The sequence below is a fragment of the Mirounga leonina genome, unplaced genomic scaffold (assembly GCF_011800145.1).
Source record: "Mirounga leonina isolate KUSES-001 unplaced genomic scaffold, KU_Mleo_1.0 Mir_173, whole genome shotgun sequence".
NCBI lineage: Eukaryota > Metazoa > Chordata > Mammalia > Carnivora > Phocidae > Mirounga > Mirounga leonina.
This window is the reverse complement of record NW_023270447.1, coordinates 44,430,363-44,452,583: the sequence shown is the minus strand read 5'-3', so window position 1 is coordinate 44,452,583 and position 22,221 is coordinate 44,430,363. Positions and strand designations below refer to the sequence as shown.

Here is a 22,221-nt window from a genome sequence, read left to right as displayed (position 1 = left end):
GATTTGTGAATGGTGAACCATACTTGCATCCCTGGAATCAATCTGACTGGATTGTGGTGTATGATCCTTTCAATGTATTGTTGAATTTGGTTTGCTAATATTTTGTTGAGGATTTTTGCATCTTTGTTCATTAGGGTTGTTAGCCTATAATTTTCTTTTTTTTTTGTGGTGTTTTCGTCTGGTTTTGGTATCAAGGTAATGCTAGTCTTATAAAATGTGTTTTGAAGAGTTCACCCCTTCTATTTTTTGGAAGATTTTGAGAAGGATTGGTATTAAATTGTCTTTGAATGTTTGGTAGAATTCACCAGTGAAGCCATCTGGTTTTGGACTTTTATTTATTGGGAGGTTTTCAATTACTGATTCAATCTCCTTGCTAGTAGTTGGTCTGTTCAGATTTTCTTTTTCTACATGATTCAGTCTTGAAAGATTGTATGATTCTAGAAATTTATCTATTGGCATATAATTGTTCATAGTCTCATAATTCTTTGTATTTCTGTGGCATCAATTGTAACATCTCTTTCATTTCTGATTTTATTTGAGTCCTCTTTTTTTCTTGGTAAGTCTAGTTAAAGGTTTGTCAATTTCAAAGAACCAGCTTATGGTTTCATTGATCTTTCTACTGTTTGTTTGTTCGTTTATTTATTTATTTATTTGACAGAGAGCGCACAAGCCGGGGGAGTGGCAGGCAGAGGGAGAGGGGAAAAGCAGGCTCCCCGCTGAGCAGAGAGCCCTACGTGGGGCTCGATCCCAGGACTCTGGGATTATGACCTGAGCTGAAGGCAGACGTGTAACTGACTGAGTCACCCAGGCGCCCCTCTACTGTCATTTTAGTCTCTATTTCATTTATTTCTGCTCTAATCTTTGTTATTTCCTTCCTTCTACAAGTTTTGGGCTTCGTTTGTTTTTCTAGTTCCTTGCTATGTAAAGTTAAGTTGTTCAAGACTTGTTTCTTGAGGTAGGCATTTATTGCCATGAGTTTCCCACTTAAAACTGCGTTTGCTGCATCATATGAAGTTTGGTGTGTTTTATTTACATTTTTGCTTATCTCAAGATATTTTTTTTATTTCTCTTTGGATTTCTTCTTTGACCCATCAGTTGTTCAGTAGCATGTTGTTTAATCTCCACGTATTTGTGAACTTTCTAGTGTTTTTCTTGTAATTATTTTCTTGTTTTATGCCATTGCAGTTAGAAAAGATGCTTTGTTTAATTTTAGTCATCTTAAATTGATTAAGACTTGTTTTGTGGCCTAACATAAGATCTGTCTTAGAAAATATTCCATGTGCATTTGAAGAATGTGTATTCTGTTGCTTTTGGATGGCATATTCTGTATGTGTCTGTTAAATCCATCTGTTCTAACATGTCATTTAAGGCTGATGTTTCCCTATTGATTTTCTGTCTAGATAATCTATCCATTGATGTAAGTGGGGAATTAAATCCCCTACTATTATTGTATTGCACTCTATATTTCTCCCTTTAAGTCTGTTAATATTTGCTTAATATATTTAAGTACTCCTGTGTTGAGGCATAAATGTTTACAAATATCCTCTTACTGGACTGATCCCTTTATCATGGTATAACACCCTTCTTTGTCTATTATTCTTGGTTTTAAAGTTTATTTTGTCTGATACAAGTATGGCTATTCCAGCTTCCTTTTAGTTCTCATTTGCATGGAATATCTTTTTCCATCCTTTCCCTTTCACTCTGTGTGTGCCCTTATATCCGAAGTGAGTCTCTATAGAGCAGCATGTAGATGGGTCTTGTTTTTTAATACATTCAGCCACTCTTTTCTTTGAGTATAGATTTTAGTCCATTTACATTTAAAGTAATTATTGACAGATATGTGTTTATTGCCATTTTGCTAATTGTTTTCTATCTGTTTTTGTAGTTGAGCTTTTCTCTGTTCTTCTCTTTCTTTCTTTTTGGTTTGATGACTTCAGTGGTATGCTTATATTCTTACTTTTATGTATTTACTATTGGTTTTTGATTCGTGGTTACCATGAGACTTAGATATAACAACTTATATCTATAATAGTCGACTTTAAGTTGATAATACCTTACATTTGATCCCATTCTAAAGCTCAGCATTTTTGCCCTTCCCCCACTATGTTTTGGTTTTGATATTGTATTTACTACATCTTTTTATCTTGTGTATCCCTTAACTAATTATTGTAATCATAGTTATTATTACTGGTTTTTTTTCTTTTAACCCTTACACTGGTGTTTTAAATAATCCACGACCTTTACTATATATTTACTTTTCCAATGAGATTTCTTCTCTCACATGTGTTCTCATTACTAATTAGCACCTTTCTTTTCAGTTTAAAGAAGTCCCTCTAACCTTTCTTGTAAGGCCATTTTAGTGCTGATGAACTCCTTTAGCTTTTGCTTGTCTGGAAAATTCTTTATCCTTCAATTCTGAATCATAATTTTGCCAGATAGAATATTTTTGGTTTGAAGTTTTTTCTTTCAGCACTTTGAATATATCATTCCATTCCCTTGTGACCTGTAATGTTTGTGCTCAAATATCTGCTAGTAGTCTTATGAGGGGGGTGGTCCTCATATGTAACAAGGTTTCTTTCTCTTGCTGCTTTTAATATTCTTTCCTGTCTTTAACTTTTGGCATTTTAATTATGATGTGTTGTGGTGTGAATCTCTTTGGCTTCATCTTGTTTCGAATTCTCTGGGTTTACTGGAGCTGGATGGCTGTTTCATTCCCCAAGTTAGGGAAGTTTTAGCCATTATTTCCTAATAAGATTTCCACCTCTTTCTCTCTCTCTCTCTTCTTCTGGGAGCCCTATAAAAAGTCAATGTCAGTTTGTTTGATGTTGGCTTGTAAATCCCTTAAGCTATTTTCACTTTTTTTATTCGTTTTTCCTCTTGCTGCTTTGATTGGGTGAGATCTTTGTCTTTGAGTTGCCCGATCCTTCTGTTTCATCTAGTCATCTATTGAACCCCTCTAGTGTATTTTTCAGTTCAGTTCTTGCATTCTTCAGCTTTGTGACTTCTCTTTGGTATTTTCTTATATTTTCCATGTTTTTGTTGAAGTTTTAACTGTTTTCATCCATTCTTTTTTTCAAGTTCAGTGATCGTCTTTATATCCATGACTTTGGACTCTCTATCAGGTAAATTGCTTATCTCCATTTCATTAAGGTATTCTTCTGAGGTTTTTTCTTGTTCTTTCATTTGGAACACTCCTCTATTTCTTCATGTTGCTTGACTTTCTGTGTTGGTTGTTAAACGGTTGATGAAACAGCCACCTCTCCCAGTCTCGAAGGAGTGGCCCTGTGTAGGAGATGAAACTTTTCATTCAGCCTTACTACAGCTCTTGGTTGATTCCCAAACCTCTGTGCTTGTCCAAACAGCCTATTATATTTTTAATAGCTCCTGATAGTTGAGGATGTGCCAATACCTGTCAGTGTCCAAAAGGGGAGATTCAGGTTGACTGAAAGCCAGACCCTCAGGCAGCAGCTTTAAAAGCATGCAAATATATATATAATCTTGAGGGGCCACATGTGTAAGCCCCACTGGCCACCAGACAGGCAATCTAGAGGTGTGCCTTGGGTGGCAGTCACAGAAATTGGGATTTCAGAAGAGTGTATAAGCTCCTTTTGGGGAAATACCAGTGAACTAGAGCAAAGCAGAAGGAGAATGCCGGGATGGTGTTCACAGCCCAAGTTCCTTTAGAGCAGCACTGTAGGTCGCTGAATGTGTGCCACACCTAAATATTGCCCCTCAGCTGAAGCTCCAGAATAAGCAAAGTGACCTTTTTTTACAGAAAGACTGGGGCATGTGCCTCAGTCTGCTGTCTTTGAATTGCCCTGATGGTAGTAGCCTGCCAAGAATCATCTTCTGATTGCCATAGTCCTGTGGGATCCAGGAATGCAAGACCCTTCATCCACCAGAGCCAGGCAATCAAGGGGTGTCCCCTGGATGTCAGCTGCAAAAACTGGGCACCAGACTCATGGAAAGCTCCCCTCCAAGAGTCAATGTCACTCTGGAGTGTGGCAGAGGGTGAGCATGATGAGAGCACTTGCCCTCCGAGGTCTCTGGAAAGGATTAGTCAGCCTCAAGGTGCATGCTTAATTAGAACCCTACCTCTCAGGCTACAGTCCTAATGATTAATAGGCTCCTGCATGGAAAGACCAAGCTCCTGGATCTGTTGCCTCTTGCTATGCTCTAGGGGTGGTAGCTATTGAAGAATTTTTTGTCCATTGGTTACAACTTAGTGGGACTCATGAGTGTAAGCCTAACAGGACCCAAGAATCAGGCAATGTAGAGGTGTCCCCTCTACAGGAGTCACAAATATTGGGGCACCAGATTAGGAGTATGAACTCCTTTTTGGGTGACACTGATTATTACAATCCCATGTGACCAGGAACATGAGCTCCTCTGGCTTCTAGCATCAGATGATCAAGAGGACTGGTAGTAAGAGGTCAGATGCTCCTTGAAAGTAGAGATCTCTAGGAATGGGCCTCTGGGCAAGCAGGGTGTGATAACTCTGGAGGGTGTCCAAGTGATTTTGTTCCGAGAGAGCACAAGCAGGGGGACCGGCAGGCAGAGGGAGAAGCAGTCTCCCCGCTGAGCAGGGAGCCCAATGTGGGACTTGATCCCAGGACCCTGGGATCATGACCTGAGCTGAAGGCAGACCCTTAACCAACTGAGCCACCCAGGTGTCTCTCCTTCTTTCCTTATAAGGCCACTTGAGATCCTGTCTTCAGAATCCACCTGGCTTCAGTCTTTTTCTAACTCATCTATGTCATCACCTACTGCCTAAAGACATATGGGTGCCTGTAATGGGGAGCATGCACATTTCTCAGACTGATAGCAGATCTGTAATGTAGATACATCATAGGTACTGTTCAAACATTTCCTCTGTTATCTGTAGCTACATTACCCTGAGAAGGTTTCCCTCGTGTCTGTATTTCCTCACTTATAAAGTGGGTAGTTCTTTGAGTTAAATAAGTGTGCATATAAAGGACTTCATAAAATGCCTTGAACAGAGCTTAATGAAAGGTTGGCAGTGATGCTAGATGACAAGGATAGACTTCATGGGCTCAGAGGTTTCTAGGGCAGTGTTCTTTGTTGCTGAGTTTATTAAAACATTGGAGGAGATTGTAGTTCTTTTGTGTGGGTGTGTGTAATGAGTAGGATCAACTCATAATAAGGAAAACAAGGTGTCAGAGCCTAAAACCTGGGAAGATGAACTTGAGATGAAAGACTTGTATTTAAAATTGAAAAAAAAGGGTGCCTGGGTGGCTCGGTCGTTAAGCGGCTGCCTTCAGCTCAGGTCATGATCCCAGGGTCCTGGGATCGAACCCTGCATCGGGCTCCCTGCTCAGCGGGAAGCCTGCTTCTCCCTCTCCCACTCCCCCTGCTTGTGTTCCTGCTCTCACTGTCTGTTTCTGTCAAATAAATAAATAAAATCTTAAAAAAAATAAAATAAAATAAAATTGAAAAAAAATCATGTTATATGTATACTAGTATGCAAATGAAAATAAATGCTTTCAGGTATAGATCCTTTGTTTTGAATATGGCAGGTAAAATAGGAGGGGGGTGTCATATTTGGGGAAAGGATTAAATGAATTATTGTTAAATTTTTTTTTTAAAGATTTATTTATTTATTTGAGAGAGCGAGAATGAGAGAGAGAAAGAGTACATGAGAAGGGGGGAGGGTTAGAGGGAGAAGCAGGCTCCTCGCTGAGCAGGGAGCCCGATGCGGGACTCGATCCAGGGACTCCAGGATCATGACCTGAGCCGAAGGCAGTCGCTTAACCAACTGAGCCACCCAGGCGCCCAAATTATTGTTAAATTTTGAGCCCCAGTACAGTGCCTGGCATGTAAAGCCTTGTAAGGCAATGGTGGATATCTAATAGATTTACCTTTAAGTTAATTTTGTGTAGATTCAGAACATTGGTAAGAGGCTGAGGATTAGGGGAGAATAAATATGTACTTTTGAGCAAAGACTACTCTGGAGTGTTTGAGTTGGGAGGAAAACGGGAGATTTCTAGTATAATGCTGTTGGAGCTGTTGTCTGCTCTGCAGGCGAAGACAAATGTGAAAAATTAGGACAAGAGGTACATAGAGCATTACACTAACGTGTTTGAAAATATAATTAGATCTTTGTTTACTAATTTAGGCTCTACAGAAGGCCAAATGAGAAGTAAATTTGATATAAGAAAGCAACTTACCCATTATGGCTTGAGTTTTTGTTTCTTAACAAAACTCTTAAGCACAGTTTTACATATTTATATAAAATGCACAAATTTTAAGGGACAGTTTGTTTAATTTTGATAAATTCATTCACAGCCTGATCAAGATATTACATCCATCACTCCTTGGCAGTATCCTGCCCCAGGCAACTACTAATATGACTTCTAACACCGTAAATTATTTCTCCCATTCTAGAACTCATGTAAATGTTGTCCTACAGTAGGTACTTTTTTGTGTCTGGCTTCTTTCCCTCAGCGCAGTCTGTGTCCTTCTAAACTTTAATGTAAGGGAATGCCTAATTCTTTATGTATACTCATGTCAGATAATAATTTGCTTTGCAACTTCAAAATCACAGTGTAACGTCTGTGTAAGTAGCCCTACTAGTGTGAAAAACACTAGTGCCTATTGTCCTGTTTCCTGTGGTGTGTCATGCAAAATTACCATATAGAATCTGCATTTAAAGAGGGAAACAATCTCAAGATAGTTTAGTTACAACCAAAACTCGTCCTGCTTGCATCATTTTAGAGTGCGGAGTTTACTTGACACACATTTTGGCTTAGTACTTAGTAGGTAGAAATTTTATATGAAAGAAGGTACATTGGAAAGAAAAGGTCTGATTCATCTCATTTTTGTATGATGCTGAAAATTTAATTTGCCTAGAGGTTATATATGATCAAATCTTACATTAATATCCACTTGTTCATTAATGGGGTGGTCCACCTTTCCCCCCAGTTCTGTAAAAGTGTTAACTTTGTCCATTTGTTATAAAGGTCAAAAATAAAAAGCACTGTTTCTATTGGATGGTTAATTCCTCTGGGGAAAATTGGTTATAAAACTCTGGATCAAAGTGTAAGAAGTACATTTCATTTATTTTAACATGAGATTCTAACTGAGCTACTGACCATATTTAATCAGTGCAAATTATAAAATTTGAGGTCAGAAAACCCTTGTTAAAGTTTTAAATATGGGGCGCCTGGGTGGCTCAGATGGTTGAGCGTCTGCCTTCGGCTCAGGTCATGATCCCAGGGTCCTGGGATCGAGTCCCGCATCGGGCTCCCTGCTCCTTGGGAGCCTGCTTCTCCCTCTGCCTCTCTCTCTCTCTCTTTCTCTCATGAATAAAAATAAAAAAAATAAAAAAAAAGTTTTAAATATGTTTGTGTAAATTTAGATCTTAATATATGCAGTAAAAATATTTTACTTTCTCAGTTAATTTTTAATTTGGGTTAAAAGGTATATGCATTCATCAGTGTAAAGTGACCACATTAGTTTGTATAGTTGCTCATCTCTTGTGATAGTATTTCCAAAATAAATCACACTATCTAGATAAGCTTTTGCAAGATGGGTTTTTTTTTGGGGGGGGGGTTGTTTTATTGTACTTTAAAGATTTTATTTTTAAGTAATCTCCACAACCAACGTGGGGCTTGAACTCACAATCCTGAGATCAAGAGTCACATGCTCCCCCAACTGAGCCAGCCAGGTACCCCTAAGCTTTTGCAAGTTTAATCTCTCTCTAGGTATGAAATAATCTGAAGAAAATATGTGTAAACTTCCTAAAGAAATATAATATGCTTTGAAAAAGTCAGTTTCTTCCAACAGAATAATCCTTTTGTTACACTATCAAAACTAAAATTTTGCATATTCTAGACAGTGTTTTCTTTCCCCCCTTAGTTGTATGTGAAAGCCAGCTGTTTTGGAAATTTTTGGTTTTCATTTTTTTAAGTGGGGAAACTAATCGTCCATACTAATGTTAAAACATGGTTTCCATTCTATTTTAGGTTTCTAAAAATTGAATAATAGTAGCATACATGTACCATAGTAAAAATACCTATGTGGGATTTTCTTCTTCTTCTTCTTCTTAATGCCTCTTATGAACTGTTTTTGCTCACAACACTTCTGACACCAAATATGTGAGTTTTCCCCTCTGCCCAACTACTGATTCTCTGGGCACTAACTGCTGTCTTAAAATTCAATTCACTTCTGACACTAGCTACTCAGAGTTAGTGCTGATCGCACGTCTAAGGACTTAGTCCCACAAGACTGTCCTGACTTCAGATGCCCGTCACAAGTTCCGTGTTGCTAGCTGTGCTTCTGACCAACCAGCTACAAATTGAGAGTTCCCATGATCCCTTTCTCAGGTTTGATGATCAAAACCTTTGATTTGCTAGGATGGCTCACAGAAATTAGGAAAGTGCTTTACTTATGCTGACTGGTTTATTATAAAAGATACAACTGAGAAATAGCCAAATAGAAGAGATGCATAGGGCAAGGTATGGAGGGGAGGTATGGAGGATGCACAGAGCTTCCATGCATTTCCTGGGTGCGTCCCCCCTCCCCTCCGCCAGTACATCAATACCTTGATGTATGTGCCAGTCTGGAAGTTCCATTATGTGAGCATGACTGGTTACATCATTGGCCATCAGTGATTGAACTCCATCTCTAGCCCCTCTCCTCTTCTCAGAGGAGGGTGAGACTGAAAGTTCTAACTAATCATATGGTTGTTTTTGTGGCAACCAGACCCCGTCCTGAAGCTGTCTAGGGCCTCACCAAAAGTCCCCTTACTAGCATAATAAACTCAGGTATGGTTGAAAAGGGCTTGTTATAAATAACAAAAGATGATCCTATCACCTCTGTCAGTTGAGAAATTTAAGGGTTGTAGAAGCTCAGTGCTTCTTATTATCACACCTATTACAATTTGGGATACAGGAAAGTAGAAAATGGAGAGGAGGAAGGTTTCAGTGTTGATTTGCTTTTTGGATTTTTAATTGTAATCTTCAGTTTATATTTAAAGGGGAATTCTAAAATACAACAGAGTGGGGTGCCTGGGTGGCTCAGTCAGTTAAGCGGCTGCCTCTTGATTTTGGTTCACATCATGATCTCAGGGCTGTGTGATTGAGCCCTGCATCGGGCTCCAAGCTCAGTGTGGAGTCTACTTGAGGATTCTCTACCCCCCTCTCCCCCTCCGCCAGCTCGCATGTGCTCTCTCTCTAAAATAAATCTAAAAAATAAAAATAAAAAAATAAAATACAGCAGAGCATGAAGATATTCCTTGCAGTAATAGCCGTATTCCAGGATATAATCTCAGTGTATCATATTTGGGATAGCAAATAAATTACATCAATAACATGGGCTATTAAGATGCTATTAAATAAAAAAATGATGATTATAATACACAAGGAAAATTTTGATACAAATTCAAACGAAAAAAATTGGGAATGAATGTTAAGCCTCAATTAAATGCCAGTCATATATCATTTAATCCTTACTATTACATAGGGTAATCAAAATATGGAAGTTTCTGCTATCACAACTATCCAACAAACATATATGCACATGTGCAAAAAACAATGTAATGTGATAAATAAAGACTTAAGTTGGTAGAATCATGGGTATCATTTAAGGATTGCATTCAGCTGCTTATAAACAAACACCCCACTTAGTGTAGCTTAAACAAACAGGGCCTTAATCTTTTTTATGTAAAAACCCCTGAAGAAGGTGATCTGTCAGGGTCTTAAAAACCTTCTTTCTGCTCTGCTGTTTTCTTACTGTATTGGTTTAGTCATTGTTTCTTCATGATTTTAAAATGGGTGCTCCACCGCCAATGTCATCTCTGCCTTCTAGGCAAGAAGAAAGGGAAGGTCCTAGAAAAAGCCTCCTGCCAGATGATTCTCTCTCCATTCAATGAGTTTTTCTGGAAATCTCTAGGGACTTTTACTTTTTTTTTTTTTTTTTTTTGAGACAGAGAGAATGAGAGAGAGAGCACATGAGAGGGGGGAGGGTCAGAGGGAGAAGCAGACTCCTCGCTGAGCAAGGAGCCCGATGCGGGACTCGATCCCAGGACTCCAGGATCATGACCTGAGCCGAAGGCAGTCGCTTAACCAACTGAGCCATCCAGGCGCCCCTAGGGACTTTTACTTTTATTTCAGAACACAACACCCAGTTACCATTAGCTGAAAGGAAGTCCAGAAAATGTATTTCTTTAAAGCTGGGCATAGTGCCACCTGGAATAAACGAGAGGTTATGTTGGTTAGGAAGGAGGGAGAGGACATTAGATAAGTAATTGGGAAGTATCTGCCAAGTTCTTTTTCCTTGAATATTCTGATGCTTTTAATAATAAAAAATACACTGTCTGAGGCAAGAAAGCCATCTGGTAGTGGGTGAAATGTTAATGGCCCCTGATGATCCCAGTTCCTTTTTTTTTTTTTTTTTTTAAGATTTTATTTATTTACAAGAGAGAGAACGAGGGGCAGAGAGAGAGGGAGAAGCAGACTCCCCGCTGAGCAGGAAGCCACATGCAGGGCTCCATCCCAGGACCCTGACTGAGATCATGACCTGAGCCGAAGGCAGACGCTCACCCGACTGAGCCACCCAGGAACCCCATGATTGCAATTTCTTAACTGATTTTTGGATTGTCTAGATCCTTTCCGTTTTCTCTTTCTCACTCAGCCTTAAACCATTATATCCTAGAAAGTCTGTCTGTAGAAGCAGCAAATAGGTGGAGTTTTATTACTTTTTATGGGACTTATTTGGGAGTTCAGAGAAAAATACAGCATTGAAACTTTGCGTGCTGCAACGTAGATTTGGATATTGTGAAGAGGTTGTGTGCTCAGGAGCCTTCTGTGAGCCTCAGTTCCTCACGTGGAAAATAGTATGACCTGCAGTGCTGCTTCACAGGGTTTTTGTGAACATGAAATGGAAGAGGTAGTGCCTCCATTTTTGTGTAGATGCTATTAAATAAACTTACGCTGTCAGACCTATTAGCTAATTTGGTGGTCCAGAGTCACATCCGTTTCATGGTGCAGGTTAGACTGGAGCTTAGGACTCCTGACTCCTCCTCTAGATAATGTATGGTAATGTGTCTACCCTATTCAATAGCATTACCTTTGTAGGTATTCTGTAATTCAGCATTTTATGTTGTTATTTCCATACTAACATAACTTGATGGGTGAAAGTGTAGTGGTAGGTAGGATCGAATTAGATCTAACATAAGTAAATCTCTCTGCAAACTGCAGAGTGATGGATAATGACACAAAACATTCATGGGATACAAATGACAAGGGAATTATTTAGGGTCAGGGTGACAGATCTAGAAAGAGGGATTGTGCTTACCAACTGTTTAGCCATTTCAGCTATTGATGTTGATTTATGCTGGAGTGTTCTCTTTGCTGGTTCATCAGTACCAAGTTTGAAGGAATATATTTCCTAATATTTTATATGTTGATAGAAAAACAAATGTGATATTATACAAATCAAGCACAGATTTTTAGAAAATTGCATCTAGAGTGTCACCAATAAAAGTGTTTATAATAGTTCTATGACTTTTTGGTGACAGGTGGATATTTATTGAGTTGAACATTAATGTTCTGGTTGATGTATGTATTTTATTGATGTAAATATTTTAAAAGCTTAAAAATTAAGAACTATTTACATATAGATTGTTTAATTTTGAAAGTTTCTAGGAGCCTTTAATACAACACTGTTTTACAAATTGTGTGTTTTTTCTTTTCTTTCTTTCTTTTTTTTTTTTTTTTTAAGATTTTATTTATTTGAGAGAGAGAGAATGAGAGAGAAAGAACACATGAGAGGGGATAGGGTCAGAGGGCGAAGCAGACTCCCTGCCAAGCAGGGAGCCCGATGCGGGACTCGATCCAGGGACTCCAGGATCATGACCTGAGCCGAAGGCAGTCGCTTAACCAACTGAGCCACCCAGGCGCCCCTCTTTTCTTTTTTTTTTTATTATGTTAATCACCATGTTTTTTCCTTTCTCTCCCCTCAGTGAGTTACCTGAAAGAGAAGAAGGTGAAGGAGAAGAAACTCCAAACTTCAGCCACTGGGGTCCACCAAGAATGTATGTTGATGACATTATTGGCTTTCTCAGGAGAACACAATCAGTTAGTTGCTCTTAAATTTCATAGTGTCATGTGGACATGTACTGATTGAGAAATTGCCATCATCCACATGTAGGCTGGCCTAAATTTTAGTTTTGTCTTATCTAGGGATTTTTAGCCAGGCAAAATGACTATAATCAACATTAAATGGAAAGTTTTATCATAGTTTTTCAGAAAAAGCAATTTACAAATGTCCATGTATGATAGTAACCAATGGACTAAGTATACCTTATTATTGCACCACTGCCTTGAATGCAGTAAAATTTCTTCCTTTTTTTTTTTTTGTTAAATAACAGCAACAGTAGTTGAGGCTTCCAGCATGTATTCATTTATCTCTATCCTCCTCCTCTTGTGTTCGTCCAAGTTTGCGCCTTGTTTGAGCTAACAGAATATAAAAGTCTTCCTTTAGCTGCTCTATTCTGCATGCATTATTAATCCCACGGTACCCACCCACATGGTCTGTTTTCTTCTTGCACTTCTGTGTTTTGTCTTAAAGACTCTTGGGCGCTGTTTTCTGAGCTACTTTTTAATTTCAGTTAATCATTGGCCACATCTGCAGTCTGAGTAAAATTCATAACCATTTGAAGGGCAAGTTTTATTCCATACTTTATTTTAAAAAGTGATGTGGAGGTAGGAAGAAAAGAGAGCCTGCCAGCTTTAAGAGCAAAATCTGTCCCCTACTTAAAGAAGCACAGGTTAAACCTGCTGACTGGAAAAGGCAGCTAGGGCAAGAAGCCTTTTAGTGGCAAATTTATTTTATTGTGAAAGTCTGTGCTTTTTGCCAAAATGATAATATGCGACTTTCTTGATTCCCCCACCCCCCCCACCCATTTGTTATTTCCTTCATCCATTCTTTGCTGATGTTAGGGCTATAGAATTAAAGAACTAATTATAGAAAATATATTGTGGTAGGAGATGGGAACATTAAGGCCAACCAAAATCTCTGAATATTAAGAGGATGTATTTATTGTTTTAGAAATCTTTTTCCAAATTCAAGCTTTCACATGCGCCATGAATGATTGATAATGTCCTATAATTTTGGAACTAGGTACAGTTTCGAAAATTGTAAAAATATATTCATATAAAATATGAGTCACAAGGATATGGTCCAAATCGAACACTTATAGTGACCATCCAACAAATTATATTAACTTGCTCATAAGTGAATTCATTTTCTTTTTACAGTGTTGAGATATTTAGGGAACCCAATGTGTCTCTTGGTATTAGTATTGTTGGTGGACAAACTGTTATAAAACGCCTGAAGAATGGAGAGGAACTTAAAGGTATATTTATCAAACAAGTTTTAGAAGACAGTCCAGCAGGAAAAACAAATGCTCTTAAAACAGGAGATAAAATACTTGAGGTAAGTGATGTTAAAATTCCGTTTTTGTTTGAAACCTACTTTAAGACAGTAATCATTAACTGGAAGTCCTTCCTTCATTTGTTGGGAGTATATGTGGATACAATTGGTGTATTTTCTTTCAATGCCCTAGTTTGTATGTTGTTTGCATAATTTTATGAGATTTTAAAGTTGGGGTGGTTATCGTATAGCATAGACAAAGGATCAGCTGACTAAAAAAACAATTTTACAATTTAACAGAATGAGTCAGCTCGTTAGCATTGTGTTTCTCCCATAGTCTTCAACAAACTCTAATTTTTTTTCATCATTTAAAAAATTTCTAATGTTCTGCTTTTAAATTGAAGTATAGTTGTCATACAACGTGACATTAACTTGCAGGTGTACTAGGTATAGACAATTCTGTACATTATGCAATCCTCGCCACCAGTGTGGTTCGCATCTGTTGCCATACAACATTATTACAATATTATTGACTATATTCTCTATAACAAGCTCTACATTGTATAAATATGTGTCAGTGGGATAGCCATGCTCATCCAGCCTCCACTGGAGGAAGGGGTGACTCCATTGTTCACATGCGGTAGGCTTTACAGAGCAGCAGAGTTTAGGGCACATCAAGGCGCTGAGAATGTCCTGAGGTCTGAGTCTCATACATTTCTTTGCACTGGGTTTATTGGATGGACATCATATTAAATAGCTTCAATCCCAGAATAGTGTTCTTGATACATGCTTTATGATGCTAAACTTCAGCTGTGGTGCTTTAGTTCTGATAGAATGAAAAGAGCCCTGGAGGTCACGGGTTGAAGTCTTGATTGTGCTGTTTATTTTGTATCTGTTCTTGGACATATTATTAAACCCACCTTATTCTCAATTTTGAAATAAAATGGAAATGAGAATCTAAAACTCATAGCATCATTGTGAGGATTAAAGCCAAGAACTGTGTAAAATTGCTCTGAATATACAAATATTAGGTTATATTTGTGTTTTTGAAATTAAAAGAAGATTTCAAACACACTAGGGTTATGGCAGTGAAGAAAATGAGCAAAATTCCTACTCTTAGGTTATTTACATGGTAGTGGGGAAGATAGATAACATACGTAATATGTAGAGTGTTAGATTGTAGTAAATAGCAGAAAGATAAGGAGGAACGAAGGGCAGTGGAGATGCTGATTGCAACCGATAGATAGGTTATGGAAGATGATCTTGGGACAAATACAGGAAGTGAGAGAGTGAGCCATGTGGATGTATAGGGGAAGAAGTCTCTAGGCAGAAAGAACTAAAATGCTTAAGCTCTGAGGTAGGAGTTTGCCTGACTATGTTGAAGGAACAGAAAGAAGTCCAGCACCACTAATGTCGGTAGAGTGAGCAAGAGAGTGTGAAGAGAAAAGTCTGAGAGGTAATGTGAAGCCACATCACAGAGAGCTTGGAAAGTTGTCCATTCTAGAATTGTGAATGTGTACATATTTTAAAAGGATTACTCTGACTTCAGGGGCAGGTGGGGTTTCCTTTATTAAGTATTTGCATACATAGCACCTTGTTTTTTTCATTCCTTCATTTTTACCCTTGTGATTTTGTTTTAGTTGTATGTTTTGTAAGCAACATATATAACTGGATTTTGCTTTTTTAAATCTACCTTGATAATCTTCATCTAGTAAATAACTGACACGGATTCATTTTTTACTTTGATTACTGATATATTTGAACTTAGTTTTTAAATATGTATTCTGTGTTTTGTGTGGTCCTTTTTCTTCCCCTTAACTTTCTATTTTGAAACAAAGGAAATTGTGAAGAAATGTACAAGGAAGTCCCAGGTGCTCTTCCCTCAGCCTCCCCCCCAGGGTTACTGTGTGACAGATAATACACGAGCAGAACCAAAATACTGATAAGGGCACAACACCAGTTACATAGGCACTGATTATAACTTGGTGTATTTTTATAGCTCTACGCAGTTTTATCACATGTGTAGCCTTGCCTAACCACCCCCACAATCAAAGAAACTCAGTGTATCACCGTAAGACTCCCCTGTGTTGCCCTCTACAGCCGTTCATCTCCCCTGCCATATCCCCCCATACCCAACCTCTGGCAACCACTAATCTGTTTCTCCATGTCTATAATTATGTTATTTCACAGTTGTCACATAAATGGAATTACGTATTCTGCATCTTTTTGAGATTGGCTTTTCTCGTTCAGCATAATTTCACTGAAGTTCATTTAATTTGTTGTGTCCATCAATAGTTCATTCCCTGTTATTGTGACTGAATACTTCTATGGTGTGGAGGTACCACAGTTTAACCATTCACTCATTGGAAGACACCTGGGTTGGGGTGCCTGGGTGGCGACTCTTGGTTTCGGCTCAGGTCATGATCTCAGGGTAGTGCAGTCGCCCTTTGTTGGCTTCCGCGCCCTTTGTTGGCAGTCTGCTTGGGACTCTCTCTTTCCCTGTCCCCCCCCCCCCCCGCCCACCCTGCCCCGTGAGCTTGTGTTCTCCCTCTTTCTTTCTCAAATAAGTAAATAAATCTTTAATATATATATGTGTGTGTGTGTATGTGTGTGTGTATATATATATACATATATATATAAAAGAAAGGCACATGGTTTCCAGTTCTTGGTTATTATGAATAAAACGTCTATACACATTTGTATACAAGTTCCTAAGTGGAAATAAGTCTCCATTTGTCTGCAGTAAATGCCCAAGAATGCAGTTGCTGGTTGTATGGTAAGTCCATTTTTAGTTTTGAAAGGAACTATTTTCCAGAGTAGCTGTACTATTTTACATTTCCACCAGCAGTATATGAGTGATCCAGTTTCTCCACATTTTCACCAACATTTGGTGTTGTCACTATTTTTCATTTTGGACAGTCTCATAGGTAGATAGTGATATCTCATTGTTCTGAGTTTCCCTAATGGCTAATGATAAAGAACTCTTCATGCCATCTGTACATGTCCTCTTTAGTGAAATGTTTGTGCATGTCTTTTGCCTGTTTTCTAATTGTATTGCTCATTGTTTTATCTTTTTAAATTAGGTGTTTCCCCCTTCATCTTTCCTGCTTTGAGTTGAATACAAAGTATTCTCTTACTTATCCATCACTTTTATATACTAATAAGAACCCACTGTTTTATCCCAGATTTAATAATTTCTTTAAACCCACAGCAGATTTGAAATGTTAACACTTTAATATTTATTTTGTCAAGCATATGGAGTCATTTGTTTACTTTTTTTTTTTCCTGTGAAAAGCATTACTCATTTGTTTTTAAGGAAAGCTTAATAATCCTCTCTGCCTTGAAACAATTGCATAAAGGAGCTAGATCTGTATAAAGAAGGATTTGTTGACCTGGGAAGTTAGCAATTAATTTAATTTTGGGAAATGGGTCTTACCGGTGTGAATGGACATACTTCTGGGTTATACATTTAAAGCTGAGAAAAGATTATATTTCTGCTGTAATATAACAGAATTCCATTTTTTCCCTAACTTCCTAACTTCAGTGATTCCCATTTAACCCTGTGGAAATGTGTGTTGGGGAAACAAAAGCTGATTATTACTCGAAGATGAAATGGTTCTATAGCTTCTACTTCTCTTACTGTTGAATGTTTTGGGGATTAGGTTATTCATAAGAAGCCTCACCAAACTGTTGTGATAGCTTTTAAGCTTCAGTTAAATTTTTTTCTATATTGGTTTACTATTATTCATATCCTTCCTGAGTTCATATGGGAAAAGATGTTTGCACAGAAAAGAGGTTTTCACAGAAAGAAGGTTTCATTAAAACCTTCCAGGGGGTATCTGTCAGAATAAAAGGCCAAAGTTCTTGCCACAGCCTCTGTGTGGTCGTGTGCCTTCAGCTGCCTCCCTGACTCATCTCTCTGCACTCTCCCTTGCACTGGGCGCCACACTCACCTGCTTTTAAACCCCTCTCCCACACTGGGCTCCTGTCTCCTACCTTCGGGCCCTTACCTCTGTGTCCCTCAGCTTCAGGTGGGCTGGCTTTTCTCCTCCCCGTGCTCTGACTCAGTGATTGATCATCCTCATCACTTCCAGCTCCTTGGATCCCCTTTGCTTTTACTGAACTTGTCTGGGGAAACCACATCCTAGTTAAATGCAACTCTTGGCTTATTTCAGGTCCCTAGCGTGGCTGGAGAAAATAACCAGCTAGGCTGTCTGGTCTCATTTTAAATTCATGAGCTCCTTCTCAACTGAGTCTTTAGTTCTGCCTTGCAATCCTGTATTATTTCCCTCGTTGTTTCACTCTCCTGCTTCCAGAGGTAACTCCTTCACACCTCCTAAACTGCCTTCCTCCATTTTAATCTCAGTTTATGGTACTTATTTCTTATTTCATGGAGAAAATAGAAGCAGTACAAAAAGGAACTTCCCCTTGCTCTCACTGCGTGCCAAATCTTTTTTTCTAATTGTATCTGTAACAACATATGAACTATTTGTGCTTCTAACTAAAGCCAGCCTCCGTAACTTGTGCCACGGAAGTCATTCCCTCTTCGGTGTCTGAGGACTCACTTCCTCAGGTATCACTTCTCTCTCTCTCTCGCATGCATTTTCCCTCTCTGCCACACCATGATTACTGTAATACCTCCCATCTTAAACACAAAAGCCAACCTTGATCCCACAGCCTTATCCACCTACATTCCTGTTTCTTTGGTCTCCTTATGGCAAAGAGGTATTCACAAATTGTCACTAACCACTGACCATAAGCCACCCCAACATTTATTAAGGCTTTGTTACATTATTGGTTTGAGAAATTGGTTCTGTTAAATATGGTAGATACAGAATGCTGTTGGAGATTTTGGACATGTTTGCAAGTTAGGTTGTCTGAAATTTGTATAAGGAGCTGTGTATACTTATCCCAATTTACTGAACAGAGAACACTTTTAGTAAAAACCTATGGATATTTTCATAGTTCTTTTTTAAACATAATTTGGGAAATGTTCAACTACTCAATTAAAATAATGGACAATTTGCTTAAAATATTGTACTTCTCAATTTGAGAGAAGAGTCCAGACCGCCTTCCCCTGTCCCCACTCAGAATTCTGTGCTGCGTTTAGTGGTAGAGGTGACATCATAGCTCAGAAACTTCTTAAGGTTCTGTCACTGACCGAACTACCTATTTTGGATAATTATATTTAACCAGGGCTGTTATTAAGATACTTGTCTTACTTTTCTGGAAGGTGGAATGTTATTTTCCTTAAACATGTTCTTAAACAAGCTTTTTGTGGGCAAATCTTTTTTTTTTTTTTTTTCCTTTTTTTGGCTTTGGTCTAATTCATTAGACTGGCTCTTCTCATCACTATATAACACATGTGAACGCTATAGCCTTTCTAATTGAAATGAAATTACTTCTCTGTTTTAGGTGTCTGGAGTAGATTTGCAGAATGCCTCACATAGAGAAGCAGTGGAGGCCATTAAGAATGCGGGAAATCCTGTGGTGTTCGTTGTTCAGAGCTTGTCATCCACTCCAAGAGTAAGCTTTAGTTGATATTTTCAAAAAATTTAAAAATACTCTATATATCTATGGACCAAGCTTTTGCCTCCATGTATTTTTCCACTTATTTTCATTTTGATCCTACTATTGCCTAGAAAAAGCATTACTTCATAAAAATTTAGTTATTAACTTCACTTTCCCTTTTTTTTTCTTTGATTGTGGTCTTTTGGTTAACTTTGAGTCATTCCAGTCTGCCTTGGTCTAAGTCACAGGCTGTGGAGTCAGACCTGTTTTCCATTCCTTAATTCCCTGTTGACCAGCTTTGCTGACTTGGAGACAAGTTACTTAACTTTTCTGAGTCAGTTACTTTGTTTATAAAATACTTGGAACATAAAGGGGGTCAGATATGAAAACGTTCTAGAGGTACCTCCATGCTCTGTGTAGTTATTAAAGAGTGTAAAAATGCAGACATGGTGCATTGTTGTATGTTCTGTTGGACATCCTGAATTCAAAACTAGCAGTATTTAATCATAACACTTTTATCTGTAATAAATTACCCTTTCGGTATGGAATTAGAACTTCGATACATAGATGTCAGTGGCAGGATATGTATTTTATTTTGCAATATGCAGCAGAAATATCACCCCTAAGCCCTGTGACTGGAAGAAATGTTTATTTTTCCTTTTTATAGTGGAAGACAGCTGTTCAAAACATAGGCACTTCTGAACAGTAGAAAAACTGCATTTTTTAAAAATGCTTTTCAATAAGTGAGGCAGTGATTTTCGACCTTTTCTATGTCAAGGCATACAGAAAATAATATATGTATGGCAACCTGGGCGAACAGATGTTTGGCGGCCCTGAGGGTGGGGACATACTTGTACCCTGCCTGCACACAGGGTCACCCCAGTGGGGCAGCTCTGCTGGAGTGCACTCTGTTGCAGTATGACCCCTCCCAGTCTCAGTGCTGTGTTTACACCGACAAGACTTACCGAGAATGGTGAACTGAATAACGTCTTCTCATTTTCATACAATTTGAAATTTGGGGGAATACACTTTTTAATTCTTTTTTTTGGAATCCAGGTTTTTGGAATCCACCTTTTAGCTCTTACAATATTGAGAAGGTCGTTGAGGCTATCACTTTTATTTCTGGAAACTGAGTTCCATAGGAAAATTGGCCAAATTATTCCTTGCCAAATGGTACTTCCAAAGAAACAGTTTTGAGCGAGAATGAGCCAATTACTTGATACCTTTAGGTGGCCACTTCTGACTACCCTGCCAAAAAATATTCAAAGCAAAAAAAAGGAGGTTATAAAGTCAACCAAAAAGTCCAAGCATGCATTTAATCCATCCTTTGCTGGTGAGCTAAGGTGGAAATTATCGCTTAGATGACACAAACAGTGCAATTTCTGTCACTGCTCAAAAAAAGAATTAATCTTTTTAGCATCATGTCATGCTCAAGTCACTTATTCCCCGTGCAGCACAAGAGACTGCCACATTGTGCATTTAGTTCATCAAGCACTGAACTATCTTTGGTTCTAGTCGAGGGAGCACATTCAGGTGATGGAGTAAATTTCTGTGTCCATGACTTGTTCCATTTTTTAACAGAAAGTGATTCCTTTTTTGGGGGGGGGGTAAGATTTTATTTATTTATTTGACAGAGAGAGACACAGCAAGAGAGGGAACACAGCAGGGGGAATGGGAGAGGGAGAAGTGGGCTTCCCACAGAGCAGGGAGCCCGATGCAGGGCTCGATCCTAGGACCCTGGGATCATGACCTGAGCTGAAGGCAGATGCTTAATGATTGAGCCACCCAGACGCCCCACACAAAGTGATTCCTGTTGAATGAAGTGTTGAAAGGAATCAAGTTTCCTATCTTTGCAGAATGGCCCTCTCTTTGGCTTATTTATTGTTGCAAGTAGTATTGGTCATCACAGGAATAGAAAATACAGCCAAATGCTTAATCATTTTCGACCACTTTACATTAAACTTTGAGACTTCCTGCAAAACCCCAAAGAAGTCATTTTCTGACATTGGGATCATCAAAGCCCCTATGTCTAAAGTGCCCTGGTCACATGGAGATTGTCATCAACATCATGAATTGAGCAGTGGTGTTTATATTTGTACTTTTTTTTTATTCTTTGAGTTATATTTTACTTTTTTATATTTGCGCTTTTAAAAGATGTTTTCGGAGTATCACCAATATATTACCTTTTTAAGCTTTTTCTCCTGAATTCCGCTGGAAAGAAATGTGTGTATCCACTTAGATTTAATTGGCAAATGCTTACTGGAGAGCAGAACTGATGATTTATACTGCACTCTGCTATACAAAGTTTTTATGCCAGCGTATTTTTTCCCCCACTTAATAACATAACTACATTTCACATATTATTTTTCCACATTTCAAAACAAACCTGTTTGAAATTAGGATCATCATTAAATTTCATTAGATTTATTATCCTATGCTGCTTTCTGTTCCCCTGTATTCCATTTGTTCTTCTCTAATATCATGGTTTCATAATGGCACCTTTTTAAACTTTATGTGTACATTTGCATATTAAACATATAAAAATAGTTTTTACTTTCACAAGAAACATGCTGTCTTCTACTTTTATTAAAGATGCCGGGGGCACCTGGGTGGCTCAGTCGTTAAGCGTCTGCCTTCAGCTCGGGTCCTGATCCCAGGGTCCTGGGATCGAGCCCCGCATCGGGCTCCCTGCTCTGTGGGAAGCCTGCTTCTCCCTCTCCCACTCCCCATGCTTGTGTTCCCTCTCTCGCTGTATCTCTCTCTGTCAAATAAACAAAATCTTAAAAAAAAAAAAAAAAATGCAGTCTTCTTGGTGAGCCTTTTGTCTTCCAAATTTGGCTAATGATACATTTACAGAGATTTCTTTCTGTGCTATTCAAAAAAACAGTGTAAACCTTGTGGGTGGCAGCTGACATTGTTTCCCATCCCAGAGCTTCTGTTCAGCTTCAGCTGGTTTTTTCCATGGTTTGAGAAAGTAGGTCCAGTGTGGACAGGTATTCTGACTTGTCAGGAAGGCGAAGTATTTTGTTTTAAGATTCATCAGGATAAGAAATACCACCAGGTTTTGAACTTGGGCCTTTGATGGTCCCAGTGTTATAAAATGACTTCTTTTGGGGTTTTGCAGAAAGTCTCAAAGTTTAATGAACTCGGACATGGACTTGGATTGTTGTTTATATTAAATAGAGGAATAAATACTAAGCACTAACAGTGTTCACATACAAAACATTAAATATATGTTGATCAGTGTCATTACTATTTTCTTTCTTTCTATCTATCTATCTATCTATCTATCTATCTATCTATCTATCTATCTAT

The 22,221-nt window shown here is 38.4% G+C and overlaps 1 protein-coding gene across 8 annotated transcripts in view; it reads left to right on the top strand.

Annotated features, from left to right (window-relative positions):
- PATJ (PATJ crumbs cell polarity complex component) overlaps positions 1-22,221 on the top strand; it is a 353,127-nt gene that overhangs the window by 122,883 nt on the left and 208,023 nt on the right. For all 8 annotated transcript variants that reach the window (XM_035018405.1, XM_035018407.1, XM_035018410.1 and 5 more), the window contains 3 exons: positions 11,984-12,055; positions 13,281-13,458; positions 18,811-18,921. In XM_035018405.1, coding sequence (XP_034874296.1) covers positions 11,984-12,055; positions 13,281-13,458; positions 18,811-18,921 — 361 coding nt within the window. The remainder of the gene's footprint in view (positions 1-11,983; positions 12,056-13,280; positions 13,459-18,810; positions 18,922-22,221) is intronic.